General features: G+C 39.1%; 2 protein-coding genes across 2 annotated transcripts; one reads left to right on the top strand and one right to left on the bottom strand.

Moving 5' to 3' along the window:
* Positions 1-125: 125 nt before the first annotated feature.
* prnpa (prion protein a (Kanno blood group)) lies at positions 126-653 on the top strand (the record flags this gene model as incomplete). Its single annotated transcript, XM_081349526.1, has 1 exon — positions 126-653. One exon carries the CDS (start codon positions 126-128, stop codon positions 651-653), a length of 528 nt encoding a protein of 175 aa, XP_081205652.1.
* A 3117-nt stretch (positions 654-3770) lies between these two features.
* Positions 3771-21913, bottom strand: ccdc92 (coiled-coil domain containing 92). The gene is made up of 4 exons (XM_081348475.1): positions 21686-21913; positions 11707-11916; positions 10032-10073; positions 3771-5753 (listed from the first exon to the last, which is right to left on the bottom strand). The coding sequence occupies exons 2-4, from the start codon at positions 11840-11842 to the stop codon at positions 4870-4872; spliced, it is 1062 nt and encodes a 353-aa protein (XP_081204601.1). The 5' UTR covers positions 11843-11916; positions 21686-21913; the 3' UTR covers positions 3771-4869.
* Between the last annotated feature and the right edge of the window lie 494 nt (positions 21914-22407).

Genomic DNA, 22407 nt, shown 5'->3' with positions numbered 1-22407 from the left:
CTCTTTCAAAGAGTGTGTGCATGCACACACCGTTCAGATGATCTCATCTAGTACATTGTAAGCAGTCTACAGTACACGTGGATGTAGTCAACCTCTGACCTTCTGTTTTCACAGTGTCCCCCGTCATGTCTTCCCATTATAAAATCTTCTCTTTGCTGAACTGCCTGTTACTCCTGACTGTGATGCTCCCGGTGGTCCAGTCGCGTCGGGGCGGGGGCTTCGGCCGTGGAGGGGGTCGAGGTGGAGGATGGGGCGGAAGCAGCTCTGGTCGTGCGGGCTGGGGTGGGGGAGCAGGCGGAGGGCATTACCGTGCCCCACCTGTCCACACCGGAGGCTCCCCGGGACACAGCACTGGGAGGGTAGCCGGAGCGGCTGCCGCTGGAGCTCTGGGGGGGATGCTGGTCGGCCACGGCTTGAGCTCAATGGCTCGACCCGGATACGGGTACGGGCACGGAGGGTATGGAGGACACGGAGGCTATGGCGCTGGGTACGGGCACGGGTATGGACACGGGCATGGTGGTGGGCATTCAGGAGTTCACAACGAGACAGATGTGGATTACTACACGGGTGCTGCCAGTGCCGGACCCCTTTATAGCTGCGTGACAGTATTGGGACTCGTGATGTCATTCTTACTTGGGTACTTTCTGTCATAAAGGGCACTTTTGGCAATTGGCACGGGTCATTCTTGGGTACCTTCTTGCATCTGTCAATAAAAAATAGTCTAACTAAATAAAAATGTGGCATGCAGTGTTAAAACACGGACTAAACGCAATTAAACAGCACTATCAAGGATTTCTGCCCGAGAAATAGGCCGCGACATTTACATTGTTTCCTGTGTTTTGGCTTGGAAGCGAGTTATGATGAGCACAAGCCTGAAGTCAGAAGTTTGTACATTATTTAAACATCAGATTGATGTTTATTTTTTTAAAGAAAAATGTAGATTTTTCATCATTTAGTTTCCTTGAATAATGTAATTTTGTACAATTTAAAATCTATGATAAAAAGCCAGTAGTTTATCTATAGAGAATAGTTCATTGATTGTTTAGTTCTCTACTGAACCTTTTCAACCTTCTCAATGTTTTAATTTGTTTGTTCCTGCCATTTACGTCAGAGAACATTCAAAATAAAACGAGGCTTATGGTAAAATCACATTAACAATAATGTGTTTCGAGTCGAGAGCAAATCTTGTTAAAGATTTACCAACCAGCTGATTGGCTTAAACCAATAAGATCTCATTGCTTTCGCTTGTACACCTTCTTAGATCTGTTTATCAGTGTGTATGTTTATTTTTGTACTGCTAAAATAAATGAAATATAATTCCTACAATACTCGACTTTTTGTCATTTTTCATTTCGTGTGAGTAAAATCCATGTTGGTCCAGGCTTATGCTGTTAGAGCTGGTGTAGTGTTAGACTAGCTGGTGGACCCAGCTGGTCCACCAACAATCCCACTTTCCATGGTATAGTGACAGATCAGACACAAAATTATTTGTTATATCTAACAAATAATCCACAATACCCCTCACCCATAAGCAAACCATGAGGTAGAGTTCTGATAAGACTGGTTTACAACTAAATTCACTTTGAAATAGACAAATGCACCCGTCCATTCTAATCCTATACCCTCTATTTATTAAAGGGTTAGTTCACCCAAAAATGAAAATTCTGTCAGTAATTACTCACCTTCATGTTGTTCCAACCGCGTAAGACCTTCGTTGGATCACTCCTTCATGGCTTCTAGGTGACCGAAACTTGCTGGCCCAGAAAAGTTATTAAAGAGATCGTTAATATAGTCCAAGTGACTACAGTGGCTTAATCTTAAGTATATCAAGCGACGAGAATACTTTTTGTGCGCAAAAACAAACAAAAATAACGACTTTATTCCACTATTTATTTCCTTCTCTCTGGGCTTCTAGTTGGTTTACGTAGTGTTTTTGCGTAGCGCGTCTGTGTTACACGTCACCACGTAGGCTCACAATTGGTCGACGCTTGTCGTGTGTGATGCGTGTTGACGTGCAACACAGACGCGCAGCGCAAAAACACTACGAGGCCCAGAGAGAAGGAAATGAATAGTGGAATAAAGTCGTTATTTTTGTTTGTTTTTGCGCAAAAAAAGTATTCTCGTCGCTTGATAAGATTAAGCCACTGTAGTCACTTGGACTATATTAACGATCTCTTTAATAACTTTTCTGGGCCAGCAAGTTTCGGTCACCTAGCAGCCTATGGAGCAGTGATCAAGCTCTCAGATAGATTTAATCAAAAATATCTTAATTTGTGTTCCGAAGATGAACGAAGGTCTTACGCGGTTGGAACAACATGAGGGTGAGTAATTACTGACAGAATTTTAATTTTTGGGTGAACTAACCCTTTAACACTTGAGATATGCACAATCATGTATCCAAACTTCCTAGCATATTTTCTTTATAGTGTTTTGCATGTATTAATCTATTCTAAACTCTTTGAATGCATGTTTTAGCCTTAATTACTTCATCAAGATCACATACTGTATATAACATGTGAGGTATCTAGAGTTTCTATTTTAATTTCTTGAATGATCATTTACATTACAAGTCGACACTTGTGCAGCATATTAGTATTCTAAGAATCTTTAAGTTTCTCCATCAACACCCAATCAAATTATGTGTGCAAAACACCATGCTCAAAGATAAAGGATCATAAAGTTTTCCTCTGAAAGCACTAGTTACCCTTGGCTCACTGACCTCCTGGAGGTGTGACATCTTCACACTTTAAAAGATCGTCGATCAAAGGTGGATTCTGAGAAATTCTGACGTGAAGATGATGCTGAGCTAGAAGTAATCTAAGAACCCTTAAGTTTGCGGCCTTGTTTTTCCATTCACCAAAGTCCTCTGACTCCAACTGGTTCTCTCACATCAAGACAAAATCAGCACAGATCAACTGGAGATTGGACACTTCTCACTTCTATTCAAATGGGCGAGACATGCAAGTATCAAACTTAATCCTCATTATTTGATCCATTAAGTATCCCTACCCCTTTTCCCAGCATGCAAAACATACCTGGATTTTTCAGCAGGAAATATGTGTAAATGTAGCTTGATTCAAGTAAAACATACATTCAAATCCATGTTCTTCGCTCTGGCCATATCAGACTTTTCGTTTCTGATTCTCAGTCAAGAATTTTAAATGTACATCATAGAGTAATATAAACAGACGTGATTACACTTCACATGTGAAACATATACAGTATGAATGGAGCGGTTACATTAGGTGTGTATTAGCGCTCAACCAGCTTCCTCTCTCTAAAACCAAATCTGAAACGTGAAATAGATCAGAATAAACTTGTGTGAATTGAGAGTCATAGAATCTGAAGCACAAGCTGTTCTCCTCAAATAACAATAATAAGAACTGGGAGGAAGTGTGAGGATAACAAGGCAAACGTCAAGTTTTAAAGGGATAGTTCACCCCCAAAAAATTCTGTCATTATTTATTCATCGTCATTTCAAACCTTTATGATTTTCTTTCTTCAGGGGATAAAAAAATTATAAAAAATAAAAAAAAATAAAGAATGAACTGGCGTTCATGCAACCGGTGCAATTACAATGAACGAGGACCGGAGCTTTCACGCCAAAAAAAAAAAGAACCAAAAGCGCTATAAAAGTCTTCATTCTTTAAAACTGCATATAAATAATAATAAATAGTAATGAATAAAACAAAGATCATTACACTTTAAATATTCTATATATCCTTTGAATTACATAAGGCTGAGTAAAAAATAAATTAACTTTCATTTTTGGGTGAATTATTCATTTAATGCATGATCCCAAAAACATGTCATGTGCAAAATAACCCTAACAAACAGCATTTTCTTACACTTGATATTCACACAAATATTTACCCTCTGTGTTTAGAGTTAGGCAGGAGGCATTTCTTCCCAACATATGTTAATGCAGCTCCAACTTTTTTCACCCTACTACACAACATCTGTAATGTAATTTTTGTGTGTAATTTTTATGCGTAGAGTATTATTAATAAAAGTAATTGCAGCAATGAGATTATGAATAGAAGTGACCTCTTTGAGACGGTTATTTCAGTAGGAGTTTAATAAGGAGCAGCAGGATTGTTCACATTAGCCAGTAGATATGTGAGTGAGAGGGGAAGGAGAGCTGAAGGAGAGTGGAGATTCCAGTACTACTGCAGTGCTCATGAATAAATATGAGTAGATATGAATATGCATTAGAACATTAAATCAGCAGGCAATGACGACATTTGGCAATATATGAGTGTGTGTGTGCCGTGTGTGTGTGCGTGTGTGTGTGTTTGCACCTTGAGTAAAGCAGAGCGGGACATTGATGACAAGAAGAACAGAACGCGCAAAAAAAAGAGGCTAAAAGTCAAATGGGAAAGGAAAACAGGAAAACAATCATTTGGCATGCTCACAGTTCTCCTTCTCAACCGACGTGAGACAAAGACGTTATTCAAATGACCATGAACAAAAGTCTTTCCGTTTAAACAGTGTTGCATAAAAGCAGCAGGACATACAGAAGCTCTTGCTGCCATCCGTAGTCTCTCAATCTTTCAAATTCTCTCACATTCCCGGTAAAACAGTCTTTGCCTAAACCTCGCCACTGTGTGTTGTTCAGCGTTTCCCAAGTTTGTGCTGTGTGACTGTGTTTGTTAGTTGTCTATATCTGTCCGTAGTGTATTAAGGGGTGTGTTTAAGTTTGATATGTTTATTGACAAGTGATGTGTTGATGATTTGAGCATCTGTATGGGTGTGTGTGTGTGTGTGTTTTCACAGTCATGAGGAGCTCCGCATATACTGCATTGGTCTTAATACATCTATGTTGATATACTATGTTTTAGGATGTGTAAATGTGCGCAGTTGTCAGTCTTAAACAGTTCTGTCCGCGCCTGAGCGTTTGCGAACCACCTGTTCTCCATTGACCTGGTCCACGGCGAGGGTCTCCACCTCCGCCTGTTTCCGAGCTGCTCCTCCTCCTGATGAGGGTGAGCGGTGGATCCGATGCGCCACTCCTATATGCGCGTTAGCACGGGGATGGGGTCCGTCCCGCGCTGGACTATTCCTAGGGCTCGGAGGCACGGGGGTGTGGGCGGGGCTTGAAGGTGCAGGGGGTGTGGCTGAAGAAGCGATGGGCGGGATCACAGAGGGGCGTTCCCGCAGCACCGGTTGAGGCTCCGCAGGGGCCGCTGGCTCTCTGGCTTGCAGGAATGGTGTAGGATCTGGCATGGCATCTACCGAATCTCTAAGTACCACCCTACGGCCGTCTGTGGCGCCCAACCGGTACAGCTCTGTGTATTCAGAGTGCAGCGGCTGCGAAAGGCTTTTGCGCATGCGCCTGCGGGGAGTCTCGGGTTGCCGGATGTCCTTGTCGTTTCCCGACGGCACGGGCACTGGAGCGGGAGGGGGGCTGGGTTTGAAAGAGCTGACGGGACTGACGGACGGGCTTATACCCGCCGTCCCGCCGGCGAGAAGGCGTTTTTTGGTGGCGTGGAGCTGGGAGGTGAGGTAGGCGATGGTGCTGGCTCTCTGCTCCAGCTCTCCGGACAGCACAGCCAACTTATGGCTCTTCAACTTCAACTCATCCAGGTACTTCTTCTCTCGCTCACGGATGGTGTTCTCCAACACTGAGATCATGGCGTTCTTCTGCTCCAGATCCCGCAGGAGCTCCGTGTTCTCCTGCTCTTTAGCCTTCAGCTGAGCCTCCAGCTCCTCACAGCGCTGGTGCAGCTCTCTGCAGCGAGCCTCGCCATCATCTGATAGAGAGAGAGAAAGATGATACATGCAAACATTTAAAGGGATGCTATACACATATATAATATACTTTGATCCAAGGTTCTTCAACTCCAGTCCTGGATGGCCAGTGTCCTGCTAAGTTTAGCGCTAACCCGCACCAAACACAAGCAAACAAGCTAATCAAGGTATTTAGAATTATCTGAAAATTACAGGCAGGTGGGTTGAATTGGGATTGGTACTAGGGCTGAACGATATTCTGTTTTAACATTGACATTGCGATGTGCGAATGAGCGATAGTCACATCGCCAGAACATGCGATGTGAAGGGTAGTAGCACACATAGTGTATTAAGAGAACGGTAGCACACAGTAAACACGAGTTTGTTGTATGGCTTTTTGCTGGGGTGACATACACGTTCCGCGTGCCTACACAGTGATTGGTTCGCTGTGCCGCAGCTCGCCGCAGCTCACCGCGCTAACAGCCAACATTCATAAATGGGCGACGAAGAGGATCCGCCACATAAAAAAAAAAAAAAAAAAAAGAAGTCAAAATCAGCTATTTGGGACTATTTTGTCTACAAAAAGGAGGATGTTGACCAAAAAGAGGTACTTTGCTGGAGTGTTATAAAGTTGTGGATGGTTGTCTTTTTTAAAAAGTATTTTATTTTTCGTGTTCGCATTTATGAGGAAAAAACAATGTTACGTGACAGTTCTCAATTACGGACGCGACCGTTATGAAAGCGGCACTAAAAGACTGCTTTAAAACTTTCACAGAGACCTCAAACAGAAAGCACAAAGGCTTTCTTTAAAGCGAATTTCGTCTTGTATTAATTGTATCTTAATTTTAATCAGTGTTTCATTATCCAATTTCCTGGATTTAATAAATAAAAAGTAAATATAGCAGACATAATCACGACACGGAGGCGAAATATCTATTATCTACAGAAATCTCTACTTTTAAACAGAACCATTCAAAACAAAATAAAACCATGTAATCCGTATAAAAAGTGCATTTCTCTCCTGTGCGATCAAGATCGCGAGTCAGTATTGTCAACTTCATCTTTACAGAAAACACTTGTTTACTAATAAACAAAATGTCTCATTGTAATATTTTACATATTCATAATCATTACTTTTGCTGGTTCTTTGTGACAGCTTTTAGAATAATATATATATATTTTTACTTATTTTGAGGAATTATAGCCTAATGAACAACAAACATCTGTTAAGAGTGCCGCCACGTTGGATTGCGTAGAACGTTCACCGAATTCTGACAGAAATATGGTCTAATTTTGGAATAAAATATTAAGTGGCCTTTTTGTCACTTGTAATGAAGCTTGCTTATTAGTGAAATTATTAATATCATGAAAGGTAATTATTGACTTTAGCCTGGATTGATGGCTCGCAATATCGCAATATATATCGTTGGGAAAAAAATATTGCAATGTAATTTTTTTTCCAATATCATGCAGCCCTAATTGGTACTAATGTCTGCGGGACACTGGCTCTCTGGGACTAGGGTTGAAGAGCCCTGCTCTATTCCAAAACCCAATGAGATGCCCATGCATCTCCTAAAATACCTCCTTTTAGCAGAATTACAAATAGGCTATCCTTCACTGAAGGCAATCCCAGAAAGCACTGCAAAATAACCTCAGTAAAAAAAAATATTGTATTGACAGTTTCAGTATATTTAAAAAAAGACTATTTAATCAAATTTGTGTGTGCTGTGTATAATGCTTATTAAAGTATAGCCTTGTTAGCTTAGTAAAATGATAACGTCAAACTCCATTTCAAATCAATAGCTCTAGTCTCCAGCGCTATTTGTGTGACGCATGAGTTATTAGCTATATTGAGTGTTTTTAAATTGATCGCTTGTGAGGTTCAGTGATGATCATAGAAGCCAGCTGCCTATCTAGGCAGAGAAGCAGATCACTATGTTTTGGAATAAAGCTATTGTGTTAAAAACAAAGTCTGAAATAATACATTCAAGATATTTCTGCAAATTGAAAAAAAAAAAAAAACATTCTACATTAGCCTATAGAGGGCAGCAGTGAACTGTGAATCAGATATCAATAAACCAAATGGAACCTAATTGGTTTATTACCTCTGAGAAACTAATGGCTATGAAACATCAAACCAGGAACAGGAACTCTCTCCCAGCACTCCCTTAAGATCTGATGTTCAGCTTTTGACAAACAACATTTGTTGTATTATGGGAACAGCTCATTCAGCTTAGCTAAGCACAGATATCATCGATTTCTCCATAAATTTAGCTGGATAGACACTGAAATTGCACAGATAATTCTGAAGCATCTTTTACAGCATGTTATCCATTTGGAATCTGTGGAACACTGGTTTAGTCTTATAAAAGCCATGTTAAAGACGTATTTAGCAGGCGAATAGGGTGGGTCTAAGACGGGGCACCTTAGAGAGAGGCGAGGGGGTGTGCAAGGCAGGCACAGACACAGATCCTATCTCCCATTACACTGCTAATGGATATGAAGGTTGAGGGAATAGCAGTGTCCTTCTTTACTGACCTTCAGCTTTGCAACAGTCTAAACAATTGCACTCAGGGGAGGATTTCTCTCTCTCGTGTACTCTGTATTTGCATTACAAAAACTAAGCATTTGTAACTGCAAAATAAAATAAAAATAAAATAATAAAGAATTATAGAATCAGGAAATTTTACAAAATATTTAGCAAATGTAACTAAAAATCTAAATCAGCAAAATGTATCAAATTAATCAGAAAACTTAAGCAAATTTACCAAAAAAAAAGGGACGGATTTATTAAACAAGGCAAATTAGTGTGAAAGCACAGTTCCCAAAAAGCGCTGATGGGAGTGGTGGAAATACTAACGACGCGCAAGTTAAAGAACACAGACACAGATCATTTCCATAATGACCGACCCAATCTACCAAGAGCAGTGCATATAAGCGTTTGGTTTAAGACATGTTTTTTTTTAGACACGCTCTCTTTCTCTCACTTTCCCTGACCGCTTCATTACCACTTAGCAATTAATGAGCCACGCAAGTTAATGAGGTCACCTTCAAATTCACACACAAACCCAGTTGGACAACCATAATATATCCACACACACTCCAGCACAGTCATCTGAGGTCAAAGTGACAGCTTCAGTATGAGAGATTGCTAGTGTAATGAGAATGAACCAAGAGCTGGGTTTAAACTGTAACAGAAATAATCTCAATTGTTATGTGATGGCTGGATTAAGGGTGATGCTTGATCTTTGAAGTGAGAGGAATATGCGATTCTCATTTACAAACCCTCTAGTGTCATTTGTGAACGTCTTTGCACATGAAAAACAAGTGTTATGATGTATGGCAGTGCTGTTGGTCTATTGTTAGGAACATGAGCGTAGGGATCTAGTCAGCAGGTTGCAGATGATGCATTAGCCTTTTGCATTAGTGCTGTATTAGCGCAGTCATTCATAATCTCATTTCCTGTGCTAGACTCAAAACTGGCTCACATCTGCCGCATGCAAGAACACAAACAACCATACAGACGCCAAACAAATGTGAAACAAATTCATTACACAGCAATATTACAAAGCTCTCTGGAATACTTGACTCTGATTGGTCAATTACAGTGATTTTGCTGTTGCTTTGTTTCTTTTATAATGGACTTTTATTTCTTCTTACCATTTTGCAATCAATATCAATACTTTGTGTATGTATTTGTTAAGTTGGTGTGTAATAAACATAATAATGTACAGTCAGTCAGTCATTATCATGTACAGAAGACCATTGGAAGTGTTTTGTCATGTCTGTGGGAACTGCGTTGACGTTGCCTAAACGTTTCATCAGTGCATTGTGTGTTTGTGTTGCGACTGAAAGGCGAACATAGATTATACAGGGTAATATATAAAGGGAGAGAGAGGGAAATGTCTGTGTATGTGTGTGCTTGCTGGGTTGGTCGCTGGTTGCCAGGTTGCAAGGCACGGCTGTGGTGGTATATGTGCGCTGTTGAGGGACACAGTTCTCTTTCTTTGCGGAAAACAAAAAAGTCTTATTTACAACCTTCTGCAAAGAGAGCAAGACAGTGGAAGATACATAAAGAGACTGCCAGACAAACAAGAAGCTAAATATGAGCGGCCTTTCTTCTCCCGGTTGTATGTCCATCTACCAGGCTATCTGAGATTTCTTTTAACGGGTGAATTTTTGGCACTTTAACAGCATCCTAGCAACACCTGACACACACATAGCCCCCTTGCATAAGCATTTTGTTCTGGCCACATGTGAGTGTGAATGCAGACACACAAAGTGTGCGTGAGAAATCTTACCGCCTGGATCTGAGCTTCGCATTGTCAGCTCATATGTCAGTTCTGTGAAACAAAAGAGAGGACAGAGGGAGTGGACAGGACGACAAAAGGAGGAGTGTGAGAGAAGGGGGGGAGAGAGAGATCAAATGTTAGGCTGGCAGCACAGAGAATCACACTACCGTCAATGACAGCAGCTGAAGATCACATGACACAAGACATCACCTGCAACAGGAGGAGATCAAGAGAGTGAGAGAAACAGAAGACAGTCAACCAGGGATAAAAGAGCATGTGGGAGTCAAACAACATGAAACTTTCAAATCTGTAGTCTGAATTTTGAGTGAATATTGACCTGGATTTCATGTTGACTGTTTTGATTTGGTTTGCTATGCTTTAAATGTGCTGTTTTGCTTAGCACGTTAAAGAACGGCAGACAAAAGGACCAGGATTTCATGTTGACTTTGTTTTGATTTTATTTGCTTTGTTTTGTTGTTTAGCTTTACTTTGCTGTTTATTTTTTGGTTTTGTTAAAAAGAACGCCTTTTTTATTTTGCATAACTTTGCTTTGTTTGTTTTTTTGTTTTGTTTTGCTTAGCTGTTTTTTTTTTTGTTTTTTTTGTCTGTTTGTTCTATTTTGTTTTTTGTTCATTAATGAACCACACACAAAAGGACCAGGGTTTTAGGTTGACTTTCCTTTGATATGTTGTGTTATTTTGTTTTACTTTGTTGTTTTTTGTTTGTTTATTGGTTTTATTTTGCTGTTTTGTTTTGTTGTTTTGCTTTGCTGTTTTGTTTTGTGCATTAATGAACCACACACAAAAGGACCAGGATTTTAGGTTGACTTTCCTTTGATTTGTTTTGTTATTTTGCTGTACTTTGTTGGTTTTTGTTTGTTTTATTTTGCTGTTTTGTTTTGCTTTGCTGTTTTGTTTTGTGCATTAATGAACCACACACAAAAGGACCAGGATTTAACGTTGACTTTCTTTTCCTATTTTGCTTTACTTTGCTGTTTTTTTTTTTTTATGCACACAATAGGACCAGGATTTCATGTTGACTTTCTTTCTATTTGTTTTGTTATTATTATTTTTTATTTATTATTATGCTTTTTTTTGTGCATTAATGAATTACACACAATAGGACCAGGATTTCATGTTGATTGGAGTGTGAAGCAGCATTAATGAGGATCGAGCCTCTATGAGATTAACTGTATTCTCCCAGGCCTGAATATTAATCCCTGTGGCACTGTTTACTCTATTAGCGTGGAGAGGTGACCTGGTGGCAGGACTGTATAAGATGTACGTGCAATATGTGCCAGAGACTTGTGGTTGTTTTTGATGCAGATGTTTAAAATGACACCAAAGTGACCTCAAGATGTCAACATCATTAAACTAATACTAGAGTTGCTTGTCATGTAATACACAGGCTTCGAAACATTTCATGAAGGCAAGTGTGTGGGCGAGTTCAAATCCGGCTCGAGTCACATCCTAATCCCATCCTACCGTCTTCGTCCTAATTTTGTCATTGCTCAGCAAAACTATTTTACACAAGCAAGTAATTATAAGAAGAATTTGAGCCATTAAATAAATTAGACACCTCATTTTTAATGATTATAGTGCTTTATTTACTGTAGTCATTTTACAATTGAATAATGTGTGTGTGTGTATGTTTGTTTGTATGTTGTAAGTGTATGTGTGTGTACCTGTGCAGTGCTGCTGTAGGCGGCGGATCTCAGCGTGAAGGCCTTTTAATGTGTTGGCATGATCTTGTTGCAGGAACAGCAGGTTCTTCTGCGCACTGTGCAGTTGATTCTCCAAGGTCACACTCGCCGAGGCCATTATGATGATACACGGTCACACTCACATGTAGAAATAAACTCACTCACATGGGCACACACACTAGCCCAGGACACCTGTAAACACAAGAATAGAAAATACTGATATATACACAAATATAGTAAAACATATATACACACACACACACACACACACACACACACACACATATGTACATATACATATATGCTAAAGATTTCCATTATATATGTAATCTAAATTATAAGAAATTATTACAAATAAAAAATGGTATAATATTGGTCTATTGTGAACCCCAAAGTAATAAAATGCAAAAAAAAAAAAAAAAAAAAATTCTTGCATGACAATCCAACAACTGTATAAAGTTAATATACAGCTTAATTTGAACGATATACTTCTGCTACCTCCTATTTGGTGAACACACAAAACAACTGGGGGAAAAAAAAGTATCTAAAAAGAATTTCACTGTGGTCTGCAGTCACATTTTTAGTTTAGAGAGTCAGGGCTGTAATAGACACAGGTGTGACATTCCAAGACATCCAATTCAGATCTGTCAGGTACTATAAAAGGGACATTTTATGAGTGTCATTCATTAAAAAAATCACTTACAGCATCTTTAATTAAATCTCTTATAACTAACACATAATCATCAATATCTCTGCTACTCTTTAAGTCTCAGAGTACATAACGCAACCTTTAAAATAACACCCCAGTCACTCTTCCTACAATTCACCAGCAGTGAAATATTTGTGACTGTACTTCTTTAAAACAGCACACGCCACAGTGCTGGCTAAAGCTACACTCAGATGAGAGGTTTACTCAGAGACAAATGCATGTCTGATGCAATGGAGTGACGGAGACTGTCACACACAAATACATTACAGCAATCAAATTAAGTTTACTCCGGATATCACAAACCCTTCCCCGAATCACCGTTCCTCTGTCTGAGAGGACAAAGAGCTATATTTAGCTAATGACAGCATAATGGTTTGACATTACGTAATGCCTCTCAGATGAGGCAGAGAAGCGAGGGAGATAGTATTGATTTAAGGGGGTGAATGCTGGTTTCCACAGACCCAAAACTGCTCAGGGATCCTCTCCCATCCAGAAGAGAATCATACATATTTCATCGTTTTATTTTTTGCCCTTGAAGTTTTCTGATCCACTTAAAGTGTATGTAGGGCTGGGTGGTATTGAATATTTATGGTATATAGCTGGTGATTCAAATTAAGCAACGTTGCGCTTCTTATCTGGCCATTATTGTTATTTGATTAGTTTTGCGATCCTTTCTTGCCTCATGACTATGGAAGTGTTAAGACAAAAATGCTTTAATGGAGTCATGTACACTTGAGTTGTAAAAACAGTGCTAAGGTTTGCACACTTAGTTTGACTGTCATCAGTCTCTGTATGGCATTTTTCAAATATTAAAATATTAAAAAAAAAAATTTTTTTGTAAAAACAATTTTTTTATTCAGTAAGTCTGCAAAAGTTACAGTACAGACATTTATAATGTCACAATTTTTCAAATAAAATTGAGAAATTATTCAAATAAATGCTGCTCTTTTTAACTTTCTATTCATTGAAAAATCCTTTAAAAACGTAGCATGATTTCTAAAGTATTATGTTATAAAATTACATTTTATTTTAAATTGTAATATTTCACAATATTACTGTTTTTAGATTCTATTTTTACCAAATAAAAATACAATACAATGCTTGGCGGGCATAAGAGTAATAAAAAAATTGCATATAAATTAAATGAAAATGACTAGGTTAAAATAGACTTTCCTCATGGTCATTTAGTGGAAAAACAAGTTAATTATTTTAAATAATTTCGCTGCTGTGACTTTGACTTTTATGTAAATTCTCTGGTCATATCTGAAATGTAACTTTGTAATGTTGAGTTTCTTAGTCTAAATAAAATATCTGCATGAAAAAAAAGATTTAAAACTGAGACAGAAGTTTTGCATTCTAAAAGTTATATGATTACTGTCCCAACTCAGGATGAACACAGAAAGTCTTTTAAAGTAAAAAGGAACAAGACAACTACACTTTAATATAAACATATACAAGGACCAGAATGAAACACAGGGTTTAAATACAAGGAGCAAACAAAGGGAACTAATCAAGACCAGCTGAACAGAATGATTAATTAATGGGTAACCTAGGTGACAAACTAGGAAATCAGATCAAATAATGACAGAACTCAATCCAATCAAAATCACTATAAACAAAACCACATTTACAGTACATCAAACGTTTGTCTCTTATTACAAAAATCAAATCAACTTAAATTTCTCATGATGTGACCCTTTTAAAAACACTTTGGCCCAGTTTGTACTTCCTAAATGAAACTCACTTGGGCTAATTTATTAATCTAACACATTTATTTTTTTTCTTGCTTCTACCAGAAGATGTCCCATTCATGGCTCCTAAAGAAAGGCTTTGATTTAGTAAAAGGGTACTAAAGCCCTGTGTTTAGTATGAATTATTAACAGAGATCTTACTGCCTCCATTGTATTTTGGCAGACTCTTCCCTTTGGGTGCACTTCTTTCTATCCTGATAATGCAACAGAATAAAACTGACAAATCGAGAGGAGGAACACAAAGATAGGAGAAAGCGCCTCGGGGGTATGTTGAGGGTCCGCATTGATACAGTCATTCTGCTATTCTGCTCTCATGGGGAAAAAACATGACTACAAAATATGAAAAATATTACTGCGGGAACAAACTGCTGCAGTTTCCAAGTGAAATGAGCACTAGTGGCGTAGAAGTGCTCCCAAAACACAAAACAAGATTACAGTGAAAGACTTTAAGCTAATAACGACTTCAAATGCAATAGTGATAAAAATGTCATTTAAAAAATCTAGGATTTTGGTCAGGAATGGGGTTAGGACAAAATGCATTCACATTGAAACACTATTCAGACTTTTAGACACTTTTAGCACCACACAGTGGACATTTCATATGGACGCTGCAGTGATTTATACTTACACAGCATATAGTCACGTTTTTCTCATGAGATCAAGTTGAAAACGAGAAAAAGGAGCAGCCGAAACTGGTAGTGTGGTTGATCAGAAGACAGGAGCAGATGCTTTAAACACAGTCTCACTCTGACAGACTAACCACAGCCCTTCACCAGACAGACAACAAAAGGAAGACTGGAATCGTTTTTAACACTGAAAGGGAAAACAAAAGCACTGTGGGTTTCTGGGGGGAAAAAAAACATGCATATATTTGAAGAACGGTATGGCTAAAAAAGGGTAAGACGATGTTGGAGTTAGACTGCTAGTCAGTGGAACTCATGAAAAGCCTATGAGCATGAATGAGTAATGGAAGGCTGTGGGTGCGGCGCAGAGAAGACTCCAGTAGACCCTGTCCCACTCTTTTATTCATTCACTTGCTGTCTTCTCTCCAGTGCACCCCGCAGGAAGTTGAATTAGAATTACAGGAATTCACTGATATGCAATTCAAAGAAACTCGACACGGTCGCACAAAAGAGGAATTTCATTTGTCCAACCCAAGTTTTGTGACAAAACTAAAATAATAATGAATAATCATTAATGATGTCTTTAATAGCGTAAGCCCGCTTTTTTGTTGTTTGCATCCATTTTGAAAAGTGGTGGTCCATGAAATGATAAGTTTTACTAAATATAATGAAATATATACACTACTTTTCAAAAGTTTGGGGTCGGTATAGGCTATGGTTTTTAAAGTCTTTTATATAATAATATATTATTATATTACAAATAATATTACAATTTGAAGTAACTTTTTTTCTATTTAAATATATTTTAAAATGTAATTTATTCCTGTGATATCAACGCAGAATTTTCAGCATCATTACTCCAGTCTTCAGTGTCACATGATCCTTCAGAAATCACTGTAAAATTCCACATATACTGTACACAACCTGATGAAGAATAATTTTTTAACATCAGTTCTTCCATGTTATACTGTAGGTGGACACCTACACAATCCACTTATAACAAACAGTTGGGTGTCATTAATAGCGCATCTGTTTTTTCGCAGCACAGCGCATACAGACGCTACGCAGTCATAATGACTTTGCCACGGTCAAACCTGCTGTGCTTAAAAAGATTAAAAAAAGGTACAGTAATGCTCAAGACGACAGCTACATAACAAAGGACTCTGACAGATGACCTCCATTACTTAAAGACCGAAAGAGATAGACTACGAGGCTCCGTGGAGAAGGCAAAAACTATGAATATTTTATGAATAATGAAAAGTGAAGTGAAGTGGTTTGTATGCCTACTATGAGTAATACTAATAATAATGTAATAATGTAAAGTGATGGTGTCACCAAGTAAATGACATGAGCACTTCCTGAAATAAGAGACCTTCCCAGCACCCGCCATGACATCATAACAACATCATATAATGAGCTCCTAAAATTTGGTTTTGCTTGAATGACAGCAGCACTCGGGTTGCATGAACTCCAAACGTTTGTGTAAAACCTGATGACCGCGTTCTCCAGACTGTTATGAGAAGATCCAAAGAGCATCTTGATCTTCAATGAAAGCAAGAACATCTGACTAGCTGCACAAAGAGTCACATGATCAACATCTCAAATTCACTTTGATTAATGTCCTAGAAAAAGTGCAGAATCTGACATATTTCTTGTTCATTTTACATCATACCATTTGTTTGTTTTAAAATGTTCTAAATTCTAAAATTCTAAATGAACTTCTTAGATTTGTCATGTGGACAGACTTTTGTTCAACCCAGGCTCATTGGAAAAAAACGTGCTCTCGTATCGCCGCACTTTCAAATTGAAATGTCCAGTGAGTTAAACTAAGCGCTTGTTCGGTTTTATCTGAAACAGATGAACATAAATCTGGCAACGTTTTATTACATCGGTTGTTGCACGTATCACGGCAGTTCGGAAGAGAAATGTCCAGTGAGTGTCGCTAAAGGGTTAAAGGCGCAGTAAGCAATTTCTGAGAAACACTGTTGATTTTTGAAATTGACACCCAAACAAACAAACACACCCCTCCCTTCATTGCTCCGCCCCTAAAATAATGAACATACTGAAACAGGAAACCACTAACAACTGGTGTATCAGACAATTCGAGCAAATATAGATTATATTATATAATATATTAGGGCTGCACGATTAATCGCAATTTCCATGTAATCGCACTTAAAACGATTTGGCTTATCGCGATTTTGAAATCGCAAATGCTGCGATAATTTTTTATGCGCAGCTTGTCATTGATGTACGGCTCTGCAAACGCTGCTCCATCTAAAAGCACTGTGAGTTTGAGTCACTTATAACGTGCATTTGAAAAAGCAACAAGCGTCAAACATCTTTCATGTGTTTTGGGAGTAAAAGTTGTCCAACAAAAGACAACACTTAATAACATGCTTTTAGCCCAAATTCACTTCATAACATCAGTTGAGCATCCTTCTGTGAGATGATGTGGCTTCTCGCTCTCTCACGCCTATCAAGCGCTATCCTGGAAATCCAGAGTTCTCGCGAGAGCACAAGGTGAATTTGCTCAGCGAGTTTACTCTGGCATTGAGTAATGATGCTCATTAAATATGCCCTTGTATCCGAGCTGCACCAATCACATCGGGTTATCTGATATAAGCTAAACAGATGACAACAGCGCTGTGACGTGGAAGTCATTAGTAAAGATTGCAAGATGGCTATGGATGAACACCAGTTGTTTGAAACGGCTTTGGCCACTACAATGAACGAGTTAGACTTGGCTTTTTATCTAAAAGAGGAACAGAAGATGGCGCTCGTATTGTTCCTTCGTAAGAAGTGCGTTTTTGCTGTTTTGCCGACTGGATACGGCAAGAGTCTAATCTACCAGTTAGCTCTGCTGGTAGCTAAGGTATCAGGCTTATTGTTGTGATTGGTCGTAGTGTTATCCAGTTGCATGCAGTGAGATTTTCGAATGCATGCCTGTAGCCGCCCCTCGAGCTGGGCGATTTTCATTAGTCAATGCCAGACCATTAATCTTTCAGATTTAGGTCTGGGTTTCCAGGCTAATCAAGCGCTGGAAAGCTTTTCCAATATTAAGTGTATCCGCCCCCTACTGATGATTGGCTACAAGTGTGTTTTGGTGCTCAGCGGATCGATACCCCTTTTCCACCAAGGCAGTGCTGGTGCTGTTTCGGAGCCGGTGCCTACTCGTGAACCAGTTCTTTGTGTTTCTACAGCCAAAGAACCGGTTCTCGGCCAGGAAAATTGGTTCCAAAGAGGCACCAACTCTTTGCTGGACTAGAACCGTTCTTTTACCACGTCATGCTTACGTCGGGGGCTGGGGGCGGGGTTACTGTCGAACTTCTTCTCGAACGTAACCATAGTAACTATAGTAATCCAGACGAGCAGCACAAATGTGTTCTAAACGTCTTCTTCTAACCCCAATATAGGATTCGAAAGCCAGGAGAAACATTTGCAGAAAGACGATGTAGTCCGCCATTGTAATTGTTATGCTTGAAGTTGGCGCAAGCGTTTCTAGGAAAGCTAAGACGTAGGCTATGGCAACGTACACAGTGACGTAACAACGTCGTTCGCTGGGCTCTCTTGTCAGTGGAAAAACAAACAGGTTCTGAGAAGGTTCGCAAGTTGAACCAACTTTGAACCAGCACCAGTTCTGAACCAGTTATTTTTTGGTGGAAAAGGGGTATCTGTGGATTGTGTTGTTTTTTTCTCTCCTATTTTCACAGCCAGGACTATATACAAGCACAATATTTTTTTTAGTACCAAGTCAGCTACCGAGCAAGGAGAAAAGTGCAAAGTGACAAAATGTATTTGTTTACAAATGTATTAGTTTAAAAAATATTGCACTGTATTGTAAAAGTCTTGAGGTCATAACATAGTATTGTGCAAGGAACCACGTGAAAATAAGGCTATTAACTAGGGGTGTAACGATACACTCATGTCACGATTCGATACATATCACAATATTGAACTCACGATACGTGACTCACGAACTCATCGTGAGTCACGATACGATATTATTGCGATACTCCAAGACATATAGTAAAAGGCTAAGCAAAAAATTAACTGTTGATTAAAATGCTAAATTTGGTATTACATTGGGTGTGTAAATGAATAGGCTTGGACTTGGTGCTGTTAACCCAATGCACAGAACAATGGTGACACCAGAAAAAAAATATTCATGATTTATATTTCATGAATACAAACAGAATTATTTTAGACAAATATGCTTGCACTCCTTCACTGACTATATGTATTTAAAATATTTATTTAATAAATATGTATTTAATAATGAAGGCCACATTTTTATTGGTAACATAAGACATTTGGCATTATAAGGACCCACAAATATTCCCCCATTGCATTATTATAAATTATATTCAACATTATATATAATAGTCTAATGTAGTACTGACGCTAAAACTCTGTAAACTTAAAAATTTTCACGCACAGTAATTTTCATTTTGGGTGAACTATACACAATTCATATTGTCACTATTCAAGATACATGTTGTATTTTTTGCATTGCGATATATCGTGACACGATATATTGTTACACCCCTACTATTAATCGATAATCTGCGATCATAATTTGTGTTTTCATTAACAAAGTTCGGAGGAGCACGTTCATGATCTAAGCAATTAACACATCTATCCTATTAGCATGAGAGGAAGCCTATACACACAGTCAACTCACCTTACATACTCACTTACATTCCTCGATAGTTTTTCAGCATCCCTCCACCACCCCGACTCCTCACTCTTGGCCTGTTCCTACCACAGCCAGGAATACGGGGAAGTACTCTGGGATCGGGCCAAATACCGAGCTCTGAGCCCTTTAATTGGACAGCGTGCCAAATACGCATACCATTACTCTATTTGACTTATTTGTGAGTGCAAATAAAAGTTGTTGGTGTTTCACTGCCAATAGCGATAATTTCAGCATGAAACTGCAGTGAATGGTATGCATCCGTACGTTTTTCGGAGCTCTGCAAAAATGTAGGAAGAGCACTTTTTTTCCAATTAGCCTACATTGTTTTTGTATTTCATTGACACCTTTCTTTAAAGCCTCTGACCATTATTCAAGTCCTTAACACAACAGACATCCTATTTGACATTATAGTCTATAAATTCACAATATTTCAAAAGATAATAGAACACTCTCAGAATTTTTTCCTCAAAGGTACCAAAAGTATACATATTAGAACCTTTTCAAAGGGTACTGTCCCAGTAACTGCTTTTGTACCATTTTTTTCTGAGTGTTATAACACAATAAATCATAACTCACTGATGAGGCATCAAGCAAGCATCAGCATCAGAGTGCACCCCATCACCATCTGTCTCCCGTATCTCACTGCTTACCGTAAATTGACCGTTCAATCACAGGCACCGGAAGCACTTTAGAAGTGATATTCCACGGCATATGTCACTACTCACTCCCTCGCCCCTCCTTTAGGGGCCATTTATGGGCTGGTAGACATTTTAGAGCGCTGATGCTGACATTTGTTCTGATCTGACTGACGTTGGTCCCTTCAGTCAGAGGGTGAGGCCTCCCCCGCCCCGCTCCACATGAGACAAAAGAATCCCCCTGACACTACTACTTAACTCTGTTGTTCTTTCTCCCCATACTGTCTCTCACTCTCTCCCTTAACAGCTCTTTTTCTTGACCTCCAAATTCTCTCTCCTCTCGCATTAATAATCAATGAGCTGCAGCGTTAGAGGAGACTCTAAAACACTGTTATATCCTAGTCCCGATAGACACTTCGCACACACAAACATCCAGTGCTTTGGAGAGGACCAGCCCTTGAGTCACACCCACTAGGCCTTCATTCTCCTGTATGATGTAAGCTACATGATGACATATTATGCACTGCACAAAAAACAGCAGCAGATTAATAGCAACTGAATATCAGATATTGTTATAGATCACTGCTTTTTGTTTTAATTATTGAATAAAAACACTTATAACTGAATATGGAGCATATTTAAAGAAGACAGTACAAAAATCGTGCTAAATAAAATGTGGGACTTTCATGGCAGCATCTGATTGGCCAGTGCACATCAACACATGCACGTGAGAATGGCTGGGGATGAGCAGGGTCATAAACAGCACCTGCATTGCGGACAGCGCAACAATCGAGATAAACCACCATCCTAAAAAATTACACATCATAAGACATTCAAAAGGCGATACACAAGACGGTGTCTGTTGCGCTTTACTAAAAACCTGTGAACATTGGAGAGACGACAGCACGTGTTCAAAACAATGCATCTGCGAAGTCAAATCTATAGATTTTCAGTTAACAATACCATTTTAATAAAACAAAGGCTGACGCATTAATACAAAAATATTATAAAAATATAAAACATTCAATTGATAGTTATATCAAAGCAGTTCGTTTTTTTATATGTAATACAAGTAAGCTGACAATCATGATAAATAATTAAACACAAATATCCTAAAATGCATTCAGCTCCAGGATGTATCCTACATACAGCATCCAAAACAAGCAGCCAGAACGTGTCAATGTCAATAATGTGTTCAATGACATCTATATACCACTTTATAACACCCATCTTCCTCACCATCGTCTAGTCACTGTCACAATAATCAGCCACCGGCTCATTCGAGTCGATTAATGACCTCATCCGTCCGAAAATACGCAACAAGCAGCAACTAACAACAACAACCGCTATCTGTGCCAACGCTAAGCTCCATACTTACACTATACGTGCCAGTACTGTTTTCAGAATAATGTAGTAGCCTACAGTAGGCATTCTTTGAAACACATCGCTTGTTTCAGTCAGCGGCTCGGGCTCGAGCGCGAGCAGGTGCAGCTGAGATGCGCGTTACACCGGGAGCGAAGCGCAGAGATGCGGCCGACACCTACCAGAAAGACGGGATGAGATTAGTATGTGGCTGATGGGTAGAGATGGGCTTGGTTCTGGTGTCTGCTGGCTGCTGAGAGGAGAGCTTCGCGTGGGGGGGTTTCTCCTCGCCGGGGCAGAGAGAGAGGGCTGTGTCTGTCATCTCCCGGAGATACAACACTAAATAAAGCGGTGCATGCCGGGATACTGAGGAAAACACGCGCGCGCGCACCTCTGAGGGCCTCTTGCGCAGGTGAAACGCACACACAAGTCTCTTTATTATCGTCTTACTTTTAGTGATAAATAGTTTAATGGTTATCAATATGATATAAACTATGATATCTGGCGATGGCGAGTTAATTGTGTCAACCGAAATGTATTTGACCCGATGCGTCATCATCACTATAGAAACAGCGCGCGCCCGCTTGAAACACGTCTCCGAGAAGTCTTAATTTCTGTATCGTTATGTAAATTAAAGTAAGAAAAATGTCCTTTTAATTATTGAATCAACATGTCTAAAAAAAACAAAAACAAGAAAGACTCGTTCATTCTGTAGCTCAACAATCTTGGATCTACAGTAGAAGTCTAAAGGCATAAATGTAGCCTAATTATGAACGTATTACGTATATGATAGTTTGTAGTGCTATAAGTTCTTAATAAAAAAAATATAAAATAAGTTGCTTAAAAAAAAATTCACACAGTTGCCAACAAATGGAAAAAGATCTCTTTTTTGTCATTTTTAGAG

The sequence above is a fragment of the Scardinius erythrophthalmus genome, assembly GCF_964197995.2.
Source record: "Scardinius erythrophthalmus genome assembly, chromosome: 20".
NCBI lineage: Eukaryota > Metazoa > Chordata > Actinopteri > Cypriniformes > Leuciscidae > Scardinius > Scardinius erythrophthalmus.
Note: the sequence above shows the minus strand (reverse complement) of the source record. Positions and strands in the feature narration are given on the sequence as shown.

Excerpts from the sequence above, each read along its gene's own strand:
- ccdc92 (XM_081348475.1), bottom strand. The coding sequence starts at position 11,842 with ATGGCCTCGGCGAGTGTGACCTTGGAGAATCAACTGCACAGTGCGCAG. Across the intron at positions 10,074-11,706 it reads CCTACAGCAGCACTGCACAG|AACTGACATATGAGCTGACA; the intron begins GTACACACACAT and ends TTTGTTTCACAG. Across the intron at positions 5,754-10,031 it reads GCGAAGCTCAGATCCAGGCG|ATGATGGCGAGGCTCGCTGC; the intron begins GTAAGATTTCTC and ends TCTCTCTATCAG.